At 43.9% G+C, this 26,452-nt stretch overlaps 1 protein-coding gene across 1 annotated transcript; it reads right to left on the reverse strand.

The window, feature by feature from the left end:
- Positions 1–11,176: 11,176 nt before the first annotated feature.
- LOC142673165 (gastrula zinc finger protein XlCGF66.1-like) lies at positions 11,177–26,389 on the reverse strand. The gene is made up of 5 exons (XM_075847175.1): positions 26,224–26,389; positions 14,443–14,597; positions 14,033–14,206; positions 13,825–13,948; positions 11,177–11,268 (listed from the first exon to the last, which is right to left on the reverse strand). The coding sequence occupies exons 2-5, from the start codon at positions 14,518–14,520 to the stop codon at positions 11,177–11,179; spliced, it is 468 nt and encodes a 155-aa protein (XP_075703290.1). The 5' UTR covers positions 14,521–14,597; positions 26,224–26,389.
- Positions 26,390–26,452: the final 63 nt, after the last annotated feature.

The raw sequence follows: 26,452 nt of genomic DNA on the forward strand, positions 1-26,452 counted from the left end.
GCTGTCACCACATTATAAGTGCCCTATCTCCTATATAAGTAAAGAGACTCTGTCTCCACATTATAAGTGCCCTATCTCCTATATAAGTAAAGAGGCTGTCACCACATTATAAGTGTCCTATCTCCTATATAAGTAAAGAGGCTCTGTCACCACATTATAAGTGCCCTATCTCCTATATAAGTAAAGAGGCTCTGTCACCACATTATAAGTGTCCTATCTCCTATATAAGTAAAGAGGCTCTGTCACCACATTATAAGTGTCCTATCTACTATATAAGTAAAGAGGCTGTCACCACATTATAAGTGTCCTATCTCCTATATAAGTAAAGAGGCTCTGTCACCACATTATAAGTGCCCTATCTCCTATATAAGTAAAGAGGCTCTGTCACCACATTATAAGTGCCCTATCTCCTATATAAGTAAAGAGGCTCTGTCACCACATTATAAGTGTCCTATCTACTATATAAGTAAAGAGGCTGTCACCACATTATAAGTGTCCTATCTACTATATAAGTAGAGGCTGTCACCACATTATAAGTGTCCTATCTCCTATATAAGTAAAGAGGCTCTGTCACCACATTATAAGTGCCCTATCTCCTATATAAGAGACTCTGTCACCACATTATAAGTGCCCTATCTCCAATATAAGTAAAGAGGCTGTTACCACATTATAAGTGTCCTATCTCCTATATAAGTAAAGAGGCTCTGTCACCACATTATAAGTGCCCTATCTCCTATATAAGTAATGAGACTCTGTCACCACACTATAAGTGTCCTATCTCCTATATAAGTAATGAGACTCTGTCACCACACTATAAGTGTCCTATCTCCTATATAAGTAATGAGACTCTGTCACCACATTATAAGTGCCCTATCTACTATATAAGTAAAGAGACTCTGTCACCACATTATAAGTGCCCTATCTCCTATATAAGAGACTCTGTCACCACATTATAAGTGCCCTATCTCCAATATAAGTAAAGAGGCTGTTACCACATTATAAGTGTCCTATCTCCTATATAAGTAAAGAGGCTCTGTCACCACATTATAAGTGCCCTATCTCCTATATAAGTAAAGAGGCTGTCACCACATTATAAGTGCCCTATCTCCTATATAAGTAAAGAGACTCTGTCACCACATTATAAGTGTCCTATCTCCTATATAAGTAATGAGGCTCTGTCACCACATTATAAGTGTCCTATCTCCTATATAAGTAAAGAGACTGTCACCACATTATAAGTGCCCTATCTCCTATAGAAGTAAAGAGACTGTCACCACATTATAAGTGTCCTATCTCCTATATAAGTAAAGAGGCTCTGTCACCACATTATAAGTGTCCTATCTCCTATATAAGTAAAGAGACTCTGTCACCACATTATAAGTGCCCTATCTCCTATATAAGTAAAGAGGCTCTGTCACCACATTATAAGTGCCCTATCTCCTATATAAGTAAAGAGGCTCTGTCACCACATTATAAGTGCCCTATCTCCTGTATAAGTAAAGAGGCTCTGTCACCACATTATAAGTGTCCTATCTCCTATATAAGTAAAGAGACTCTGTCCCCACATTATAAGTGTCCTATCTCCTATATAAGTAAAGAGGCTCTGTCACCACATTATAAGTGTCCTATCTCCTATATAAGTAAAGAGGCTCTGTCACCACATTATAAGTGTCCTATCTCCTATATAAGTAAAGAGACTCTGTCCCCACATTATAAGTGTCCTATCTCCTATATAAGTAAAGAGGCTCTGTCACCACATTATAAGTGTCCTATCTCCTATATAAGTAAAGAGGCTCTGTCACCACATTATAAGTGTCCTATCTCCTATATAAGTAAAGAGGCTCTGTCACCACATTATAAGTGTCCTATCTCCTATATAAGTAAAGAGACTCTGTCACCACATTATAAGTGCCCTATCTCCTATATAAGTAAAGAGACTCTGTCACCACATTATAAGTGTCCTATCCCCTATATAAGTAAAGAGGCTGTCACCACATTATAAGTGCCCTATCTCCTATATAAGTAAAGAGGCTCTGTCACCACATTATAAGTGTCCTATCTCCTATATAAGTAAAGAGGCTCTGTCACCACATTATAAGTGTCCTATCTCCTATATAAGTAAAGAGGCTCTGTCCCCACATTATAAGTGTCCTATCTCCTATATAAGTAAAGAGGCTCTGTCACCACATTATAAGTGTCCTATCTCCTATATAAGTAAAGAGGCTCTGTCACCACATTATAAGTGTCCTATCTCCTATATAAGTAAAGAGACTCTGTCACCACATTATAAGTGCCCTATCTCCTATATAAGTAAAGAGACTCTGTCACCACATTATAAGTGTCCTATCCCCTATATAAGTAAAGAGGCTGTCACCACATTATAAGTGCCCTATCTCCTATATAAGTAAAGAGGCTCTGTCACCACATTATAAGTGTCCTATCTCCTATATAAGTAAAGAGGCTCTGTCACCACATTATAAGTGTCCTATCTCCTATATAAGTAAAGAGGCTCTGTCACCACATTATAAGTGTCCTATCTCCTATATAAGTAAAGAGGCTCTGTCACCACATTATAAGTGTCCTATCTCCTATATAAGTAAAGAGGCTCTGTCACCACATTATAAGTGTCCTATCTCCTATATAAGTAAAGAGGCTCTGTCACCACATTATAAGTGGCCTATCTCCTATATAAGTAAAGAGGCTCTGTCACCACATTATAAGTGTCCTATCTCCTATATAAGTAAAGAGGCTCTGTCACCACATTATAAGTGCCCTATCTCCTATATAAGTAAAGAGACTCTGTCACCACATTATAAGTGCCCTATCTCCTATATAAGTAAAGAGGCCCTGTCACCACATTATAAGTGCCCTATCTCCTATATAAGTAAAGAGACTCTGTCCCCACATTATACGTGCCCTATCTCCTATATAAGTAAAGAGGCTCTGTCACCACATTATAAGTGGCCTATCTCCTATATAAGTAAAGAGACTCTGTCACCACATTATAAGTGCCCTATCTCCTGTATAAGTAAAGAGACTCTGTCACCACATTATAAGTGCCCTATCTCCTATATAAGTAAAGAGACTCTGTCACCACATTATAAGTGTCCTATCTCCTGTATAAGTAAAGAGGCTCTGTCACCACATTATAAGTGTCCTATCTCCTATATAAGTAAAGAGGCTGTCACCACATTATAAGTGTCCTATCTCCTATATAAGTAAAGAGGCTCTGTCACCACATTATAAGTGTCCTATCTCCTATATAAGTAAAGAGGCTGTCACCACATTATAAGTGTCCTATCTCCTATATAAGTAAAGAGGCTGTCACCACATTATAAGTGCCCTATCTCCTATATAAGTAAAGAGGCTCTGTCACCACATTATAAGTGTCCTATATAAGTAAAGAGGTTCTGTCACCACATTATAAGTGCCCTATCTCCTATATAAGTAAAGAGGCTCTGTCACCACATTATAAGTGCCCTATCTCCTATATAAGTAAAGAGACTCTGTCACCACATTATAAGTGTCCTATATAAGTAAAGAGACTCTGTCACCACATTATAAGTGTCCTATATAAGTAAAGAGGTTCTGTCACCACATTATAAGTGCCCTATCTCCTATATTAGTAAAGAGGCTCTGTCACCACATTATAAGTGTCCTATCTCCTATATAAGTAAAGAGGCTGTCACCACATTATAAGTGTCCTATCTCCTATATAAGTAAAGAGGCTGTCACCACATTATAAGTGCCCTATCTCCTATATAAGTAAAGAGGCTCTGTCACCACATTATAAGTGTCCTATATAAGTAAAGAGGTTCTGTCACCACATTATAAGTGCCCTATCTCCTATATAAGTAAAGAGGCTCTGTCACCACATTATAAGTGCCCTATCTCCTATATAAGTAAAGAGACTCTGTCACCACATTATAAGTGTCCTATATAAGTAAAGAGACTCTGTCACCACATTATAAGTGTCCTATATAAGTAAAGAGGTTCTGTCACCACATTATAAGTGCCCTATCTCCTATATAAGTAAAGAGACTCTGTCACCACATTATTAGTGTCCTATCTCCTATATAAGTAAAGAGGCACTGTCACCACATTATAAGTGCCCTATCTCCTATATAAGTAAAGAGACTCTGTCACCACATTATTAGTGTCCTATCTCCTATATAAGTAAAGAGGCACTGTCACCACATTATAAGTGCCCTATCTCCTATATAAGTAAAGAGACTCTGTCACCACATTATAAGTGCCCTATCTCCTATATAAGTAAAGAGGCTCTGTCACCACATTATAAGTGTCCTATCTCCTATATAAGTAAAGAGGCTCTGTCACCACATTATAAGTGCCCTATCTCCTATATAAGTAAAGAGACTCTGTCACCACATTATAAGTGCCCTATCTCCTATATAAGTAAAGAGACTCTGTCACCACATTATAAGTGTCCTATCTCCTATATAAGTAAAGAGGCTCTGTCACCACATTATAAGTGTCCTATCTCCTATATAAGTAAAGAGGCTCTGTCACCACATTATAAGTGTCCTATCTCATATATAAGTAAAGAGGCTCTGTCACCACATTATAAGTGCCCTATCTCCTATATAAGTAAAGAGACTCTGTCACCACATTATAAGTGCCCTATCTCCTATATAAGTAATGAGGCTCTGTCACCACATTATAAGTGTCCTATCTCCTAAATAAGTAAAGAGGCTGTTACCACATTATAAGTGTCCTATCTCCTATATAAGTACAGAGGCTCTGTCACCACATTATAAGTGTCCTATCTCCTATATAAGTAAAGAGGCTCTGTCACCACATTATAAGTGTCCTATCTCCTATATAAGTAAAGAGGCTGTCACCACATTATAAGTGCCCTATCTCCTATATAAGTAAAGAGGCTCTGTCACCACGTTATAAGTGTCCTATCTCCTATATAAGTAAAGAGACTCTGTCACCACATTATAAGTGTCCTATCTCCTATATAAGTAAAGAGACTCTGTCACCACATTATAAGTGCCCTATCTCCTATATAAGTAAAGAGGCTCTGTCACCACATTATAAGTGCCCTATCTCCTATATAAGTAAAGAGACTCTGTCACCACATTATAAGTGTCCTATCTCCTATATAAGTAATGAGACTGTCACCACATTATAAGTGTCCTATCTCCTATATAAGTAAAGAGACTCTGTCACCACATTATAAGTGTCCTATCTCCTATATAAGTAAAGAGGCTCTGTCACCACATTATAAGTGCCCTATCTCCTATATAAGTAAAGAGGCTCTGTCACCACATTATAAGTGCCCTATCTCCTATATAAGTAAAGAGACTGTCACCACATTATAAGTGTCCTATCTCCTATATAAGTAAAGAGACTCTGTCACCACATTATAAGTGTCCTATCTCCTATATAAGTAAAGAGGCTCTGTCTCCACATTATAAGTGTCCTATCTCCTATATAAGTAAAGAGGCTCTGTCACCACATTATAAGTGTCCTATCTCCTATATAAGTAAAGAGGCTCTGTCACCACATTATAAGTGTCCTATCTCCTATATAAGTAAAGAGACTCTGTCACCACATTATAAGTGCCCTATCTCCTATATAAGTAAAGAGACTCTGTCACCACATTATAAGTGTCCTATCCCCTATATAAGTAAAGAGGCTGTCACCACATTATAAGTGCCCTATCTCCTATATAAGTAAAGAGGCTCTGTCACCACATTATAAGTGTCCTATCTCCTATATAAGTAAAGAGGCTCTGTCACCACATTATAAGTGTCCTATCTCCTATATAAGTAAAGAGGCTCTGTCACCACATTATAAGTGTCCTATCTCCTATATAAGTAAAGAGGCTCTGTCACCACATTATAAGTGTCCTATCTCCTATATAAGTAAAGAGGCTCTGTCACCACATTATAAGTGTCCTATCTCCTATATAAGTAAAGAGGCTCTGTCACCACATTATAAGTGGCCTATCTCCTATATAAGTAAAGAGGCTCTGTCACCACATTATAAGTGTCCTATCTCCTATATAAGTAAAGAGGCTCTGTCACCACATTATAAGTGCCCTATCTCCTATATAAGTAAAGAGACTCTGTCACCACATTATAAGTGCCCTATCTCCTATATAAGTAAAGAGGCCCTGTCACCACATTATAAGTGCCCTATCTCCTATATAAGTAAAGAGACTCTGTCCCCACATTATACGTGCCCTATCTCCTATATAAGTAAAGAGGCTCTGTCACCACATTATAAGTGGCCTATCTCCTATATAAGTAAAGAGACTCTGTCACCACATTATAAGTGCCCTATCTCCTGTATAAGTAAAGAGACTCTGTCACCACATTATAAGTGCCCTATCTCCTATATAAGTAAAGAGACTCTGTCACCACATTATAAGTGTCCTATCTCCTATATAAGTAAAGAGACTCTGTCACCACATTATAAGTGTCCTATCTCCTGTATAAGTAAAGAGGCTCTGTCACCACATTATAAGTGTCCTATCTCCTATATAAGTAAAGAGGCTGTCACCACATTATAAGTGTCCTATCTCCTATATAAGTAAAGAGGCTCTGTCACCACATTATAAGTGTCCTATCTCCTATATAAGTAAAGAGGCTGTCACCACATTATAAGTGTCCTATCTCCTATATAAGTAAAGAGGCTGTCACCACATTATAAGTGCCCTATCTCCTATATAAGTAAAGAGGCTCTGTCACCACATTATAAGTGTCCTATATAAGTAAAGAGGTTCTGTCACCACATTATAAGTGCCCTATCTCCTATATAAGTAAAGAGGCTCTGTCACCACATTATAAGTGCCCTATCTCCTATATAAGTAAAGAGACTCTGTCACCACATTATAAGTGTCCTATATAAGTAAAGAGACTCTGTCACCACATTATAAGTGTCCTATATAAGTAAAGAGGTTCTGTCACCACATTATAAGTGCCCTATCTCCTATATTAGTAAAGAGGCTCTGTCACCACATTATAAGTGTCCTATCTCCTATATAAGTAAAGAGGCTGTCACCACATTATAAGTGTCCTATCTCCTATATAAGTAAAGAGGCTGTCACCACATTATAAGTGCCCTATCTCCTATATAAGTAATGAGACTGTCACCACATTATAAGTGTCCTATCTCCTATATAAGTAAAGAGACTCTGTCACCACATTATAAGTGTCCTATCTCCTATATAAGTAAAGAGGCTCTGTCACCACATTATAAGTGCCCTATCTCCTATATAAGTAAAGAGGCTCTGTCACCACATTATAAGTGCCCTATCTCCTATATAAGTAAAGAGACTGTCACCACATTATAAGTGTCCTATCTCCTATATAAGTAAAGAGACTCTGTCACCACATTATAAGTGTCCTATCTCCTATATAAGTAATGAGGCTCTGTCACCACATTATAAGTGCCCTATCTCCTATATAAGTAAAGAGGCTGTCACCACATTATAAGTGTCCTATCTCCTACATGATGTGATCGGCGCTATAATGTAGGTGACAGTAATGCTTTTTTATTTACATATACCCCGATGTACTCCTCACATATTACATATATCCCGATGTACTCCTCACATATTACATATCCCCTGATGTACTCCTCACAGATTACATATACCCCGATGTACTCCTCACAGATTACATATATCCTGATGTAGTCCTCACAGATTACATATACCCCGATGTACTCCTCACATATTACATATACCCTGATGTACTCCTCGCAGATTACATATATCCTGATGTACTCCGCACATATTACATATACCCTGATGTACTCCGCACATATTACATATACCCTGATGTACTCCTCACATATTATATACCCTGATGTACTCCGCACATATTACATATACCCTGATGTACTCCTCGCAGATTACATATACCCTGATGTACTCCGCACATATTACATATACCCTGATGTACTCCGCACATATTACATATACCCCGATGTACTCCTCACATATATCCTGATGTAGTCCTCACAGATTACATATACCCCGATATACTCCTCACAGATTACATATACCCTGATGTACTCCTCACATATTACATATACCCTGATGTACTCCTCACATATTACATATACCCTGATGTACTCCTCACAGCTTGCATATACCCTGATGTACTCCTCACATATTACATATACCCTGATGTACTCCTCACATATTACATATACCCTGATGTACTCCTCACATATTACATATACCCTGATGTACTCCTCACATATTACATATACCCTGATGTACTCCGCACATATTACATATACCCCGATGTACTCCTCACATATATCCTGATGTAGTCCTCACAGATTACATATACCCCGATATACTCCTCACAGATTACATATACCCTGATGTACTCCTCACAGATTACATATACCCTGATGTACTCCTCACAGATTACATATACCCCGATGTACTCCTCACAGATTACATATACCCCGATGTACTCCTCACAGATTACATATATCCTGATGTACTCCTCACAGATTACATATACCCTGATGTACTCCTCACAGATTACATATACCCCGATGTACTCCTCACAGATTACATATATCCTGATGTACTCCTCACAGATTACATATACCCTGATGTACTCCTCACATATTACATATATCCTGATGTACTCCTCACATATTACATATACCCTGATGTACTCCTCACATATTACATATATCCTGATATACTCCGCACAGATTACATATATCCTGATGTACTCCTCACAGATTACATATACCCTGATGTACTCCTCACATATTACATATACCCTGATGTACTCCTCACAGCTTGCATATACCCTGATGTACTCCTCACATATTACATATACCCTGATGTACTCCTCACATATTACATATACCCTGATGTACTCCTCACAGCTTGCATATACCCTGATGTACTCCTCACAGCTTGCATATACCCTGATGTACTCCTCACATATTACATATACCCTGATGTACTCACATATTACATATACCCTGATGTACTCCTCACAGCTTGCATATACCCTGATGTACTCCTCACATATTACATATACCCTGATGTACTCCTCACAGATTACATATACCCTGATGTACTCCTCACATATTACATATACCCTGATGTACTCCTCACATATTACATATACCCTGATGTACTCCTCACAGCTTGCATATACCCTGATGTACTCCTCACATATTACATATACCCTGATGTACTCCTCACATATTACATATACCCTGATGTACTCCTCACAGCTTGCATATACCCTGATGTACTCCTCACATATTACATATACCCTGATGTACTCCTCACAGATTACATATACCCTGATGTACTCCTCACAGATTACATATACCCTGATATACGCCTCACAGATTACATATACCCTGATGTACTCCTCACATATTACATATACCCTGATGTACTCCTCACATATTACATATATCCTGATGTACTCCTCACATATTACATATACCCTGATGTACTCCTCACATATTACATATACCCTGATGTACTCCTCACATATTACATATACCCTGATGTACTCCTCACATACTACATATACCCTGATGTACTCCTCACATATTACATATACCCTGATGTACTCCTCACAGATTACATATACCCTGATGTACTCCTCACAGATTACATATATCCTGATGTACTCCTCACAGATTACATATACCCTGATGTACTCCTCACATATTACATATACCCTGATGTACTCCTCACATATTACATATACCCTGATGTACTCCTCACATATTACATATACCCTAATGTACTCCTCACATATTACATATACCCTAATGTACTCCTCACATATTACATATACCCTGATGTACTCCTCGCAGATTACATATATCCTGATGTACTCCGCACATATTACATATACCCTGATGTACTCCTCACAGATTACATATATCCTGATGTACTCCGCACATATTACATATACCCTGATGTACTCCTCACATATTATATACCCTGATGTACTCCGCACATATTACATATACCCTGATGTACTCCGCACATATTACATATACCCTGATGTACTCCGCACATATTACATATACCCTGATGTACTCCGCACATATTACATATACCCTGATGTACTCCGCACATATTACATATACCCTGATGTACTCCGCACATATTACATATACCCTGATGTACTCCTCACATATTACATATACCCTGATGTACTCCTCACATATTATATACCCTGATGTACTCCGCACATATTACATATACCCTGATGTACTCCGCACATATTACATATACCCTGATGTACTCCGCACATATTACATATACCCTGATGTACTCCTCACATATTACATATACCCTGATGTACTCCTCACAGTTTACATATATCCTGATGTACTCCTCACGTCTTACATATACCCTGATGTACTCCTCACAGATTACATATACCCTGATGTACTCCTCACAGATTACATATACCCTGATGTACTCCTCACAGATTACATATACCCTGATGTACTCCGCACAGATTACATATACCCTGATGTACTCCGCACAGATTACATATACCCTGATGTACTCCGCACAGATTACATATACCCTGATGTACTCTACTGACAGATACAGTGATATATTCTGCAGATTATTACACCACTGACCTCTCTACAGATCTGCAGAACATTGCTCTGTCCTCTCCACCTCCTGACAGATACAGAGTGATATATTCTGCAGATTATTACACCACTGACCTCTCTAGATATCTGCAGAACATTGCTCCTCTACCTCCTGACAGATACATAGTGACATTCTGCAGAGTATTACACCTATAACCTTCGGACCCCCATAGAACACAGGTTCCCTGGATAAATTCCCCAATCTAGAAATTTATACACTAAAAATTGTAAAAATAAATCTGTTTATTATAGAATCTGGTAGAATTTCTGTGCGGTTTTCTGTGGCTCCGGCCCTTTAACATGCGATGATCGGTGAGATGAAGAGGGGGAGGGTCCTTCTTCACCCGTGGGTATGGCCGCCAGTCCACCCTTATACAGCTCGATCCTGGATCAGAAGAAACCGAAATCTTTTTTCATATTTTTCAAAGTCGGATCCTAGAAAAGGAAAAAATACAAATAAGCAAAAAAATTCACAAAACCTTCACCACAAGGAGAAGATGAAGACGAGCGGAAGACGTCAGACTTACCGGATCTCGCGTCTGCTCATCACTGGAGGAGTCTTCATGGGAATTTCAGATGGTTTAGGTGGTAAAGACCACGATGTTGGGGTGACAACTGCAAAACAAAATCAGAAATTCAGTGTCCAGGCGGCTGTAGAAGAGTCGTGAGGTGAGAAGATCATCAGTGGACGGCACTTACCTCACCTAAAGATGGTAAATGGGCCCCGAGCGGCAGATGGAAATAAGATGGCCGCCATCTCTCCCGGGGGTTGGGGGCCCTGATGGTAAATGGGCCCCAAGTGGCAGATGTTACTAAAATGGCCACTTTCTCTTTCGGGGGTTGGAGGCCCTGATGTTAACTGTAGCCCCCGAAAGATCGTCCATCTCCACATCAGGAGCTGGAAATTGGCGTCCGCCAACCTCCATCTTCTCATCCTCCTCCTCCATCTCCACGTCCTCCAGAAACTGGCGTCCGCCAACTTCCATCTTCCCGTCCTCCTCCATCTCCACGTCCTCTGGAAACTGGCGTCCGCCAACCTCCATCTTCTCATCCTCCTCCTCCATCTCCACGTCCTCCGGAAACTGGCGTCCGCCAACCTCCATCTTCTCATCCTCCTCCTCCATCTCCACGTCCTCCGGAAACTGGCGTCCGCCAACCTCCATCTTCTCTACAACACTCATCATTGGAAACATCACCATCCTCCTCTTCATATGAGACACGTCCATGACGAGAGCCAGCAAGAGAAACTGACACCGCGGTCAATGTGTGACCCCAATTTATAAACTTGATGATGTCACAACCTGAGGGCCATTATGTGCAAACGGAACACATGCAGATCACAGGCCCCGCCCTTCACATGACATCACGCTCAGATTCTCTAGAGGACGTCACGCTCAGAGAAATAGAATCTGCCCACATTCTAGATGACATCACAAGAAGCGTATCCCAGTGAACCGTTACAACAGAGCGGCCATATATAACGTAATATGGTAGAAGAATACAGACAGTCGGGGGTTTTAAATAAAACATTTTTACACCGTTCACTGTGTGAGTCAAATAATGCCATGTTGTAATAGTTCCGGACTTTTACCGATGCAGCGATACCAATTTTGTTATTATTTTTTTCTTTTTACATTGTGCTTGGGGGAAAATGGGAAATGTTTCTTTTTTTTACACACATTTTATTAGTTCCCCTAGGGGACTTGAACCAGTGATCATTAGATCGCTGGTACAATACACTGCAATACATGGATGAGTTACGGAAACAGCGTAACTCGCTGAGCTACGCTGTTTCCGGAACTCCCATAGTAGTGAATGTCAGTTATAGAAGCAGCGTAGCGTGCTACTCTGTAGCCGTAACTACTATTCAGTTCTATGGGAGTTGCGGAAACTGCGTAGCTCAGAACATGTAACCAGAAAGTGAAGTGGCCGGAAGACCGCGGAGCCGGGTAAGATGGAATGGGGCTTAGGGGGCCCCGTTCTAGAGATATTACACCTGTGGATATGTCATAAATGTCCTTCGTAGGAAAACCAATATAAATGCCGCGGTCGCTATTGACCGCAGTATTTAACTAGTTAAACAGCGCCATCACTGTTCCTAGCCGTTAGTGCAGCGTGTCAGAAGCTGACACCTGCAGTGTATGGGGCAGGCTCAGCGCGTGAGCCCGCTCCATACATCATCCCCTCCCCGCCTGATGATGTGCTGGCACATCACGGGTCGGGAAGGGGTTAAGTAAGGAGCGGTCAGGGGGCCCGACTATAACACGCAGGGACTTTTTAGCAAGATTTATACAGACAGTCGGGTCCCACTACACCCTCTGGGAAAGTTTCTATCACCTCAAAGAATTCCCAAACCAATGTGGTCAATTCCACAGACTTTGTAAAAAATAGAATCGCAGCCATAAAACATACAACACGGCATTTACATGCGTGTTCATGGACTCTCACCCGAAATTGTGTTCATGCCAAGATCGCATGGCTTTTGGGGCGAGTGGTGTAATATGTGACCCCAGAGAAGAATCGCTCAATGTTTTTATAGCTAATGCAATGCCACGTGGGAAACACCCCCACCATGGGTCATGGGTGCCAAGTGGGCGAGATGTCACAGGGTCACAGCTGTGTCATGAGACGTGACATCAAATTTACCAGAATGGGGTAAATTAACAAAATAAACCAAAACTTGTAAAAACACAGAGGTCATATCTGCCCATGTGATCTGTCAGCGCCGTCCTCCTGTAATACGTTGCTTTATATGGGGAGGGCGGGGGTCCGGATGAGATCTTATTCTGGATGTCATTGATGTTCTACCTTTTAAACCTTTGTATAAATCAGTTCACCAACCTGCATTACTACAACTCCCAGCATGTCCTGAGAGACACACTGGGGGTTTTAGCTTTGCAACAGCTGGTGTCCAATCTGAAAAAAGCCGGAAGGCCACGGAGATCAGTGGAAATGATGTACTACAAGCCACGTGGTCTGTGGTGGGACAAATATTACAAGGAGACTCCATGATTTTCCTGTTCCGCACATGAATTACCCTCCTGCACAGATGTAGTAATGGCCCCCACATCACAGATTTACAGCAGATGTTCTCTACATGGCCGCTAGTCCAGCCTGTGTCCACAGTAATGCCAAACATATATATATATATATATATATATATCTTCTTACCTTGTGATGTGCGGGGCCGGTAGTCCTCCATCATGACCTCCTCGTACAGATCCTTGTGTCCTTCTAGATACTCCCACTCCTCCATGGAGAAATAGACAGCGACATCCTGACTCCTTATAGGAACCTGACACACACAATGATACAGTCATCACCCAGACACCTTCAGTGCTGTTACTGTAGAATTTCCCAGCATTCCCAGCAGTGTCACCTCTCCAGTCAGCAGCTCAGTCATCTTGTAGATCAGGTCTAAGATCTTCTTCTCATGTATCCGGGAGTGAGGGGGAGGCTCTGTGATGGGGCTCGGACTACTGCTCCATCGCCCTGACTCATGGACGATGGGAGTCGTACAGTCACCCGATGTCTTCTTCACTATTGTGTACTCCTGTGTATGGAGAGAGACACTTAGAGAACTGAACACAGTATTCCCCCCTCAGTAGAAAGAGGGAGATTGTGACCCCGCTGTATAGAGCTCTAGTGACCCCACATCTGTAATACTGGAGACCTCACCTACAAAAAGACATTGAGAAAATAGAACGAGGCCAAAGGCGACTACAAGACTGGTGGAAGGTCTGAGAAATAAGACTATAATAAAGAGCAGAGGAATGTAGAAAAGTTTACCTCTCCGCTCAACAGGTAGATGATCTCCAAGGTGAAGTCGAATATTCTTCTGCTCACATCATTCCGGTCCTTGTCCATCCTTGGTGGGTCATTCAGGAGAAGGAACGTTGTGGAGGAGAAGATGAGAAAACTGGAGGATCTGGTACTGCAGACGTCTTTATGAAGAAAGGAGAAGATGGAAATCATACAGGGGACAACATCATGTGTGACATACAGAACCTCACTTATTCATCATTGAGAGAAACATCTTCTCAGAGCCGTCACCACATGGATTAAAAGGGGTATTCCCAACACGGACATTTCTCCCCAGGATATGCCACAAATGTCTGATAGATGCGGCTCCCACCTCTGGCCGTGCTCGGCTGTTTCTGGAACTCCTATACAAGTGAATGGAGAGAGTCGTGCACATGTGTGGTCATCTCTCCACCTGGATGCAGTCATCACCTAACCAGGCTAGTTGGGGGGGGGACAACTCCGTTCTCGACATAGAGGAATGGGGCCCCATTTATCAGACATTTATGGCATTTGCGGCTCCACCTCTGGCCGTTCTTGGCTGTTTCTGGAACTCATAAGCTGCCAACAGATCAGACGGGTGTTCAACGTGACAGATGCCCCTTATGAATGAATAAACCCCTAATATAAGTTTTTACACATATTACAAGTTACCTGAGAGATCTTGGATCTTCAGAGACATCTAAAATTCTTAATTATTATAGTATTCCCCTTTTCCTTGTAGATTATTTTACCAGATAGTAATTGTATTTCACTGCACCCTGTGACTAACACTTTTTTCACATCTGCAAGACAGACACCAACCATGGTTCACGTGGACGTGCAGAAGGTCCCGGCCGTCCAGTGGGTATGTATCGAAGCTCCAGGTAGTTCAGTGTATATGTATGGAAGGTCCAGGCAGTGCAGTGTGAGGAAGCAGAATGTATTGTGCAGTGTGTGCAGGATCTCTGCATTATCTTATCACTTAGCAGTCACATCTTACACACCGACTTCTGTAAAGCGTGACCTGTCCTCCATCGTCTACATTACTCGGTGCTTTTCCTTTTAAACCTGTTCTCCCACTTCTTCATTATTCTGTGCTCCTTCTAGACCTGTCCTCAGCTTCTAAATTACTCTGTGCTCCTCCTTCTAGACCTGTCCTCCGCCTTCTACATTACTCTGTGCTCCTCCTTCTAGACCTGTCCTCTGCTTCTACATTACTCTGTGCTCCTCCTCCTAGACCTGTCCTCTGCTTCTACATTACTCTGTGCTCCTACTTCTAGACCTGTCCTCTACTTCTACATTACTCTGTGCTTCTCCTTCTAGACCTGTCCTCTGCTTCTACATTACTCTGTGCCTCTCCTTCTAGACCTATCCTCAGCTTCTACATTACTCTGTGCTCCTCCTGCTAGATCTGTCCCCTGCTTCTACATTACTCTGTGCTTCTTCTAGACCTATCCTCAGCTCCTACATTACTCTGTGCTCCTCATTCTAGACCTGTCCCCTGCTTCTACATTACTCTGTGCTCCTTCTTCTAGACCTGTCCTCCGCCTTTTACATTACTCTGTGCCGCTCCTTCTAGACCTGTCCTCAGCTTCTACATTACTCTGTGCCGCTCCTTCTAGACCTGTCCTCAGCTTCTACATTACTCTGTGCTCCACCTTCTAGAACAGTCCTCTGCTTCTACATTACTCTGTGCTCCACCTGCTAGACCTGTCCTCTGTACCTACATTACTTTGTGCTCCTCCTCCTAGACCTGTCCTCTGCTTCTACATTACTCTGTGCTTCTCCTTCTAGACCTGTCCTCTGCTTCTACATTACTCTGTGCTCCTCCTTCTAGGCCTGTCCTCTGCTTCTACATTACTCTGTGCTCCTCCTTCTAGACCTGTCCTCCGCCTTCTACATTACTCTGTGCCGCTCCTTCTAGACCTGTCCTCTGCTTCTACATTACTCTGTGCCGCTCCTTCTAGACCTGTCCTCAGCTTCTACATTACTCTGTGCTCAACCTTCTAGACCTGTCCTCTGCTTCTACATTACTCTGTTCTCCTCCTGCTAGACCTGTCCTCTGTTCCTACATTACTTTGTGCTCCTCCTTCTAGACCTGTCCTCTGCTTCTACATTACTCTGTGCTCCTTCTAGACCTGTCCTCTGCCTTCTACATTACTCTGTGCTCCTCCTTCTAGACCTGTTGTAATGACGGGGTAGGGAGACAGACAGGTGAGCCCTAATCTACCCGCCACTAAGTCCCTGCCTACTTGCAACGGTCCGTACTAGGCGACGGCGTACAACTGGGAGACGGTCCCTACGTTCAATAAGTGCATGACAGACAAACAGACAAGGGTACACAGAAGCTAAGGGAAATGGGGCAGTTGCCCACGGCAACACAGTGAGCAACAAGAGTAGTGAACGAGCCGAGTCAAACCAGGAGTGTACGAGGTACCAATCGCAGAGCAGGAGCGTAGTCAGTAAAGCCAGGGTCAAAATGAAGCAAGGTCAATAATCATAGCAGCAGAGCCAGGAAAGAATCACAGGCACTGGAGGAGCAGGAAATGCAGGTATAAATAGACAGAGGGCGGGAGCTAGCTCCGTCTGGCCAGGCTGTGATAGGCTCTCCCATTCCTCAGCCTCCCAGCCTGACTGGTAGAAGATCGTGTCACTCTCTCAGACTCAGGAGCAGGTGCAGACTGATTACCCACGGGCGTCGACACAGAAGCTGTGTCTGGCAGATCCTTTACACCGGTCCTCTGCTTCTACATTACTCTGTGCTCCTCCTTCTAGACCGGTCCACCACCTTCTACATTATTCTGTGCTCCTCCTTCTAGACCGGTCCTCTGCTTCTACATTACTCTGTGCTCCTCCTTCTAGACCGGTCCTCTGCTTCTACATTACTCTGTGCTCCTCCTTCTAGACCGGTCCTCTGCTTCTACATTACTCTGTGCCCTTCCTTCTAGGCCTGCCCTCTGCTTCTACATTACGCTGTGCCCCTCCTTCTAGACCTGTCCTCTGCTTCTACATTACTCTGTGCTCCACCTTCGACCACATCCTCCTGATACAAATTCTCTAGTCCCTTGACATCACAGACTTGGCCCTCTCCTGGATCTTCTCATACCTTACCAAATAACATTCCACCCTCTCTCTGTTAGGCCCCATGCACACGAACGTGCTTTTGTGGCCGCAATTCCCCAAAAAATCCACGGCAGAATTGCGGCCCCATTCATTTCTATGGGGCCATGCACACGACCGTGGTTTCCACGGTCCATGCATGGCCCAGGAGCCCGGAACGCAGAAAGAACGGGTATGCCTTATTACGGCTGTGTTCTGCGGTCCGGGCTCATAGAAAATAATGGCCGCGGCCATGTGCACAGCTCGCGGTTGACACTCCGTGTCCGGCCGACCCGAAAATCACAGCCGTGCACATGGCTATGGTCGTGTGCATGAGGCCTTAGTGTCTATCAAGGGTCCTTGTGTCCTGGGACCCTTACTCTTCTAAACCATTGGTGAAATTTACCTCTGGTCTTGATGTTACCTCCCTGTTATCTAGAGTTTCTAACAGCCATCTCCTCCTTCACCTACTGCTTCCTAAAGATTAAAGGGGTTTTCCAATCCTTTTTTTTACATCAATGCAATGTTCCTCTATTAATATATTAGTGCACTCTGACTAGCTTTTTCTTGATAATAAATGTTTTTAGTAACACTACTCCCTATTGTTTACCTTGAGAGGTTTGTTTTCCTCAGTAAGTTCATTCCTCTTCTCTTCCTGTGTTTCTCCTCCCTGCATGCACTGCTCTAGTCCCAGCATGCAGCAGTGCACTTGCTCCGCCTACTACACCCAGCTCTACTAACTTCTGCAATCTCAGTCTTCATTTTGGTGCTCTCATTCTATTACTGATAGCACAAGCTGAAATCACTGGATATCTGCATTTTTAACCTCTTAACGCCGAAGGACGGATATATCCGTCCTCAGCAGCAGCTAGTTCGCGCAGGACGACGAATATATCCGTCCTGTAATCGTGCGGGTACTGTCACTGTACCCACGCGATCAGCGGCAGGAGCACGGCTGTTATACACAGCCTGGCTCCTGCGGGAATCGAAGCACGCTCCGATTCCGGCAGTTTAACCCATTAAATGCCGCTGTCAATAGTGACAGCGGCATCTAATGTGTTTGACAGAGGGAGGGAGCTCCCTCTGTCCCCCCATCGGCGCCCCCGCAAATAAATCGCGGGTTGCCGTCGGGTTTCCATGGCAGCGGGGGTCTAACAAAGACCCCCAGGTCTGTCTTCAGCATCTGCCTGTTAGGCGATGCCGGAGGCATGACGTAACAGATTGCCTGTCAGTTTAAGGCCTCATTTACACGAACGTGATATACGTCCGTGAGACTCGCGTGCTTTTCACGCGGGTCGCACAGACATATACAAGTCTATGGGGGCATGCAGACAGTCCGTGAGCTTTGCTCAGCGTGAATGCGCTGAAAACAACTCACGACATGTTCTAAAAATCTGCGTTTTTCGTGCATCACGCACCCATTTAAGTCAATGGGTGTGTGAAAACGACGAAGGTCGCACGGAAGTACTTCCGTGCGAACTGCATGATTCGCGCAAGAGCTGTCAAACTGAATGTAAACAGAAAAGCACCACGTGCTTTTCTGTTTACAAACATCCGAACGGAGTGTCTTAGAGATGAGCGAACCGAACTTTAGCGGGTTCGGCCGAACTCGTTTTGACCGAACCCGGCAGTAGACAGTCACTGTGCAGGGTGCTGAAAAAGTTAAACTGGTTCAGCACCCTGGACAGTGACTTCCGATTCCAATATACGTGAACGTGTAAAAAAAAAAAAAAAAAGTTCCGACTTACCGATAACTCCCGGCTTCTTCCTCCAGTCTGACCTCCCGGGATGACAATTCAGTCCAAGTGACAGCTGCAGCCAATCACAAGCCAAGCACAGGCTGCAGCGGTCACATGGACTGCCGCGTCATCCAGGGAGGTGGGGCCAGATGTCAAGAGGCGCGCGTCACCAAGGACGCGTCACCAAGGCAACGGCCGGGAAGTTCTCGGTAAGTACAAACCTCTATTTTTTTTAAACAGGTTACTCGATATGGTGATCGGAATTCACTGTCGAGGGTGCTGAAAGAGTTACTGACGATCAGTTAACTCTTTCAGCACCATGGACAGTGACTGACGTCGACTAGCCTCATCGGTGTATGATGGCGGCTGCGCGAAAATCACGCAGCCGCGCATCATACACCGATGACACACGGAGCTGTCAAGTACCTTTTGCGCACGCAAAACGCTGCGTTTTTTTTTACGAGCGCAAAACGCTGCGTTTTTTTGCGAGCGCAAAACGCACGCGCTCGTGTAAATGAGGCCTTACACTGACAGGCAATAATGCTTCGGTATACTAAGTATACCAAAGCATTATATATGCGATCAGCACATCGCATAGTGACGTCCCCTGGTGGGACTAAAAAAAAAAAAAATGTCAATCAGTTAAACAAAGTTGGTGAAAAAAAAAATAATTACAGTCAAAATCAAATAAAACTACTTTTTTTGCCCAAAAAGTGGTTTTATTTAGTAAAAGTGTCAAAACAAAATCACACATACACACATATGGTATCCCCGCGATCGTAACAACTTGACCAATAAAATGAACACATTAATTAAACCGCCGGATGAACGGCGTCCAAAGAAAACGCAAAAAACAACGGCAAAATTCTCTCTTTTCTCCCATTCCCCCCATAAAAAATAAAATAAAAGTTCATCTAGAAGTCCTATGTACCCCAAAATAGTACTAATGAAAACTACGCATTGGCCCGCAAAAATCAAGCCCACATACGGCCACATCGACGGAAGAATAAAAAAATCTACGGCTCTTGGAACGCGGCGATGCAAAAACAAGTAATTTCGAAAAGGCTTTTTATTGTGCAAACGTAGGAAAAACATATAAAACCCTTACATATTTGTTATCCCCGTAATCGTGCCGACCCATAGAATAAAGTGAACATGTTATTTACGCGGCACAGTAAACGGCGTAAATTTATAACGTGAAAATTAATGCTGGAATAGCTGCTTATTTTCAATACTCTCCTAAAATAAAGTTAATAAAAGTTAATCAATATATTATAAGCATCTAAAAATGGTACAATTACAAAATACAACTCGTCCCGGAAAAAACAAGCCCTTATACGGCGATGTCCACGGAATAAAAAAAAAAATTACGACTCTTGGAATGCGACCGTGAAAAAACAAAAAATAATCCTTGGTGATTAACGTGCAAAATGGCCCGGTCATTAAGGGGTTAAACGGTTTGAAGAGGTCTTGTGGTGCCAAAACAGTGGAAACCCCCCAAAAGTGACCCCAATTTGGAAACTAGACCCCTTGAGGAATTCATTGTAGTCTTCATGGGGTGCATGCAGCTTTTTGATCAGTTTTTATTCTATTTTTAGGTGGCGTGGTGACTAAAAACAGCAATTTCTATTTTTTTTACAGCGTTCACCGTGCGCTATAAATGACACATTCACTTTATTCTGCGGGGCGATACGATTACGGCGATACCAGATGTTTATAGTTTTTTTTTATGTCTTATGGCGTTTGCACAATAAAATACGTTTTGTAAAAAATCATTCACTTTTTGTGTTACCTTATTCTAAGCGCCAGAACTTTTTTATTTTTCCATCAATAAAGCCGTGCGAGGACTTATTTTTTGCGTAACGAACTGTAGTTTCAATCATTACCATTTTTAGGTACATCCGACTTTTTGGTCTATTTTTATTCCATTTTTTGGGAGGTGAAGTGACCAAACAATTGTGATTGTGGTACGGTTTATTATTATTTTATTTTACGGCGTTCACCGCGCGGGATAAATAACAAAATAATTTTGTAGTTCAGGCCGTTACGGACGCGGCGATACCAATTATGTATAGTTTATTTGTTTGTTTATATATTTTTATTAATAATAAATGACTGATAAGGGAAAAGGGGGGATTTTTACTTTTATTTTCTTTTTTACACATTTTTTTTACTGTATTACTTTGTCCCACTAGGGGACTTGAGGGCAGGAGGCTCTGATCACTATTCTAATACACTGCACTACTGTATTGGGATAACCCTGACCAGAACTATCAGTCACAGGTAATGGCTCCACATTTCCCCGTCTCACAGGTCCGCTGCATTGGGATAATCCTGACCAGAACTATCAGTCACAGGTAATGGCTCCACATTTCCCCGTCTCACAGGTCCGCTGCATTGGGATAATCCTGACCAGAACTATCAGTCACAGGTAATGGCTCCACATTTCCCCGTCTCACAGGTCCGCTACATTGGGATAATCCTGACCAGAACTATCAGTCACAGGTAATGGCTCCACATTTCCCCGTCTCACAGGTCCGCTGTATTGGGATAATCCTGACCAGAACTATCAGTCACAGGTAATGGCTCCACATTTCCCCGTCTCACAGGTCCGCTGCATTGGGATAACCCTGACCAGAACTATCAGTCACAGGTAATGGCTCCACATTTCCCCGTCTCACAGGTCCGCTACATTGGGATAATCCTGACCAGAACTATCAGTCACAAGTAATGGCTCCACATTTCCCCGTCTCACAGGTCCGCTGCATTGGGATAATCCTGACCAGAACTATCAGTCACAGGTAATGGCTCCACATTTCCCCGTCTCACAGGTCCGCTGCATTGGGATAATCCTGACCAGAACTATCAGTCACAGGTAATGGCTCCACATTTCCCCGTCTCACAGGTCCGCTACATTGGGATAATCCTGACCAGAACTATCAGTCACAAGTAATGGCTCCACATTTCCCCGTCTCACAGGTCCGCTGTATTGGGATAATCCTGACCAGAACTATCAGTCACAGGTAATGGCTCCACATTTCCCCGTCTCACAGGTCCGCTGCATTGGGATAATCCTGACCAGAACTATCAGTCACAGGTAATGGCTCCACATTTCCCCGTCTCACAGGTCCGCTACATTGGGATAATCCTGACCAGAACTATCAGTCACAGGTAATGGCTCCACATTTCCCCGTCTCACAGGTCCGCTACATTGGGATAATCCTGACCAGAACTATCAGTCACAGGTAATGGCTCCACATTTCCCCGTCTCACAGGTCCGCTGCATTGGGATAATCCTGACCAGAACTATCAGTCACAAGTAATGGCTCCACATTTCCCCGTCTCACAGGTCCGCTGCATTGGGATAATCCTGACCAGAACTATCAGTCACAGGTAATGGCTCCACATTTCCCCGTCTCACAGGTCCGCTACATTGGGATAATCCTGACCAGAACTATCAGTCACAGGTAATGGCTCCACATTTCCCCGTCTCACAGGTCCGCTACATTGGGATAATCCTGACCAGAACTATCAGTCACAAGTAATGGCTCCACATTTCCCCGTCTCACAGGTCCGCTGCATTGGGATAATCCTGACCAGAACTATCAGTCACAGGTAATGGCTCCACATTTCCCCGTCTCACAGGTCCGCTGCATTGGGATAATCCTGACCAGAACTATCAGTCACAGGTAATGGCTCCACATTTCCCCGTCTCACAGGTCCGCTACATTGGGATAATCCTGACCAGAACTATCAGTCACAGGTAATGGCTCCACATTTCCCCGTCTCACAGGTCCGCTGCATTGGGATAATCCTGACCAGAACTATCAGTCACAGGTAATGGCTCCACATTTCCCAGTCTCACAGGTCCGCTGCATTGGGATAATCCTGACCAGAACTATCAGTCACAGGTAATGGCTCCACATTTCCCCGTCTCACAGGTCCGCTGCATTGGGATAAGCCTGACCAGAACTATCAGTCACAGGTAATGGCTCCACATTTCCCCGTCTCACAGGTCCGCTACATTGGGATAATCCTGACCAGAACTATCAGTCACAGGTAATGGCTCCACATTTCCCCGTCTCACAGGTCCGCTGTATTGGGATAATCCTGACCAGAACTATCAGTCACAGGTAATGGCTCCACATTTCCCCGTCTCACAGGTCCGCTACATTGGGATAATCCTGACCAGAACTATCAGTCACAGGTAATGGCTCCACATTTCCCCGTCTCACAGGTCCGCTACATTGGGATAATCCTGACCAGAACTATCAGTCACAAGTAATGGCTCCACATTTCCCCGTCTCACAGGTCCGCTGCATTGGGATAATCCTGACCAGAACTATCAGTCACAGGTAATGGCTCCACATTTCCCCGTCTCACAGGTCCGCTACATTGGGATAATCCTGACCAGAACTATCAGTCACAGGTAATGGCTCCACATTTCCCCGTCTCACAGGTCCGCTGTATTGGGATAATCCTGACCAGAACTATCAGTCACAGGTAATGGCTCCACATTTCCCCGTCTCACAGGTCCGCTGCATTGGGATAAGCCTGACCAGAACGATCAGTCACAGGTAATGGCTCCACATTTCCCCGTCTCACAGGTCCGCTGCATTGGGATAAGCCTGACCAGAACTATCAGTCACAGGTAATGGCTCCACATTTCCCCGTCTCACAGGTCCGCTGCATTGGGATAACCCTGACCAGAACTATCAGTCACAGGTAATGGCTCCACATTTCCCCGTCTCACAGGTCCGCTGCATTGGGATAATCCTGACCAGAACTATCAGTCACAGGTAATGGCTCCACATTTCCCCGTCTCACAGGTCCGCTGCATTGGGATAATCCTGACCAGAACTATCAGTCACAGGTAATGGCTCCACATTTCCCCGTCTCACAGGTCCGCTACATTGGGATAATCCTGACCAGAACTATCAGTCACAGGTAATGGCTCCACATTTCCCCGTCTCACAGGTCCGCTGCATTGGGATAATCCTGACCAGAACTATCAGTCACAGGTAATGGCTCCACATTTCCCCGTCTCACAGGTCCGCTGCATTGGGATAATCCTGACCAGAACTATCAGTCACAGGTAATGGCTCCACATTTCCCCATCTCACAGGTCCGCTGCATTGGGATAACCCTGACCAGAACTATCAGTCACAAGTAATGGCTCCACATTTCCCCGTCTCACAGGTCCGCTGCATTGGGATAATCCTGACCAGAACTATCAGTCACAGGTAATGGCTCCACATTTCCCCGTCTCACAGGTCCGCTGCATTGGGATAATCCTGACCAGAACTATCAGTCACAGGTAATGGCTCCACATTTCCCCGTCTCACAGGTCCGCTACATTGGGATAATCCTGACCAGAACTATCAGTCACAGGTAATGGCTCCACATTTCCCCGTCTCACAGGTCCGCTGTATTGGGATAATCCTGACCAGAACTATCAGTCACAGGTAATGGCTCCACATTTCCCCGTCTCACAGGTCCGCTACATTGGGATAATCCTGACCAGAACTATCAGTCACAGGTAATGGCTCCACATTTCCCAGTCTCACAGGTCCGCTACATTGGGATAATCCTGACCAGAACTATCAGTCACAAGTAATGGCTCCACATTTCCCCGTCTCACAGGTCCGCTGCATTGGGATAATCCTGACCAGAACTATCAGTCACAGGTAATGGCTCCACACATTTCCCCGTCTCACAGGTCCGCTGTATTGGGATAATCCTGACCAGAACTATCAGTCACAGGTAATGGCTCCACACATTTCCCCGTCTCACAGGTCCGCTGTATTGGGATAATCCTGACCAGAACTATCAGTCACAGGTAATGGCTCCACATTTCCCCGTCTCACAGGTCCGCTGCATTGGGATAAGCCTGACCAGAACTATCAGTCACAGGTAATGGCTCCACATTTCCCCGTCTCACAGGTCCGCTGCATTGGGATAATCCTGACCAGAACTATCAGTCACAGGTAATGGCTCCACATTTCCCCGTCTCACAGGTCCGCTGCATTGGGATAATCCTGACCAGAACTATCAGTCACAGGTAATGGCTCCACATTTCCCCGTCTCACAGGTCCGCTGCATTGGGATAAGCCTGACCAGAACTATCAGTCACAGGTAATGGCTCCACATTTCCCCGTCTCACAGGTCCGCTGCATTGGGATAATCCTGACCAGAACTATCAGTCACAGGTAATGGCTCCACATTTCCCCGTCTCACAGGTCCGCTGCATTGGGATAATCCTGACCAGAACTATCAGTCACAGGTAATGGCTCCACATTTCCCCGTCTCACAGGTCCGCTGCATTGGGATAACCCTGACCAGAACTATCAGTCACAGGTAATGGCTCCACATTTCCCAGTCTCACAGGTCCGCTGCATTGGGATAACCCTGAATGTCAGACAGCACAGCCAAGCGCTTACCACTTCTTGCTGCCTCCACCTGAAAAACCCTCTTGAAGTCAGTCTTCCCTCACCCTCGAACAGACATAAATGCTAGTATATATGCCCTCATCCTCCACCGTCTAGACTACTCCAACATCCTTCTCTGTGGCTTCCCATCTAACACTATTGCACCCCTCCTACCCATTCTCAACTCGCGCAGTCTCTTCGGCGGACAGAGGACGCCGCGATCTATAACTGATCAGATGCCGCGGTCACTATTGGTCACGGCATCTGAGGGGCTAAGCGGCCGGGATTGCGCGGTCTCTGATCTTGGCGGTTGCAGGCGGCTGTCAGTAGTCGTGTACGGTGAAGGCTCCGCTCCTTCTAGTGTGACGGCGCACGTACAACATAATACTATAGATCTGATGTCACCAAGGGGTTAATCCCTCCTGTATTTCATATTTACAGCACTCAGAATAATAATTACCAACACTGCGCCAGACAAAAACGCACCAAAACCGGACAGAAATGACCTCATGTAACGTTACCTTACTACTGCATCATGGGAAATCTCCTGACTGATAACAGAGAGAACAATAAACAACAGCGGTGACCAGAAGTCATGTACACCGGACCAGCGCTGATCCATCGAATACCCGGTAAAAGCTGAAGGACCTGTGATGACGTCACTACCATGTGACCGGGATGGGCCAGAGCTCCGCCATTCATGTCACGTGATACTCGTCACAGGTCTTTCATATATCCTCAATCTTTCCA

The sequence above is a fragment of the Rhinoderma darwinii genome (genome assembly GCF_050947455.1).
Source record: "Rhinoderma darwinii isolate aRhiDar2 chromosome 1 unlocalized genomic scaffold, aRhiDar2.hap1 SUPER_1_unloc_4, whole genome shotgun sequence".
NCBI classification, from domain to species: Eukaryota; Metazoa; Chordata; class Amphibia; order Anura; family Rhinodermatidae; genus Rhinoderma; species Rhinoderma darwinii.

Coding starts and splice junctions, on each gene's coding strand:
- LOC142673165 (XM_075847175.1), bottom strand. CDS start 14,520: ATGGACAAGGACCGGAATGATGTGAGCAGAAGAATATTCGACTTCACC. Junction 14,207..14,442: donor TCTACCTGTTGAGCGGAGAG/GTAAACTTTTCT, acceptor CTCCATACACAG/GAGTACACAATAGTGAAGAA. Junction 11,269..13,824: donor CCGGCCCCGCACATCACAAG/GTAAGAAGATAT, acceptor TTTGTTTTGCAG/TTGTCACCCCAACATCGTGG.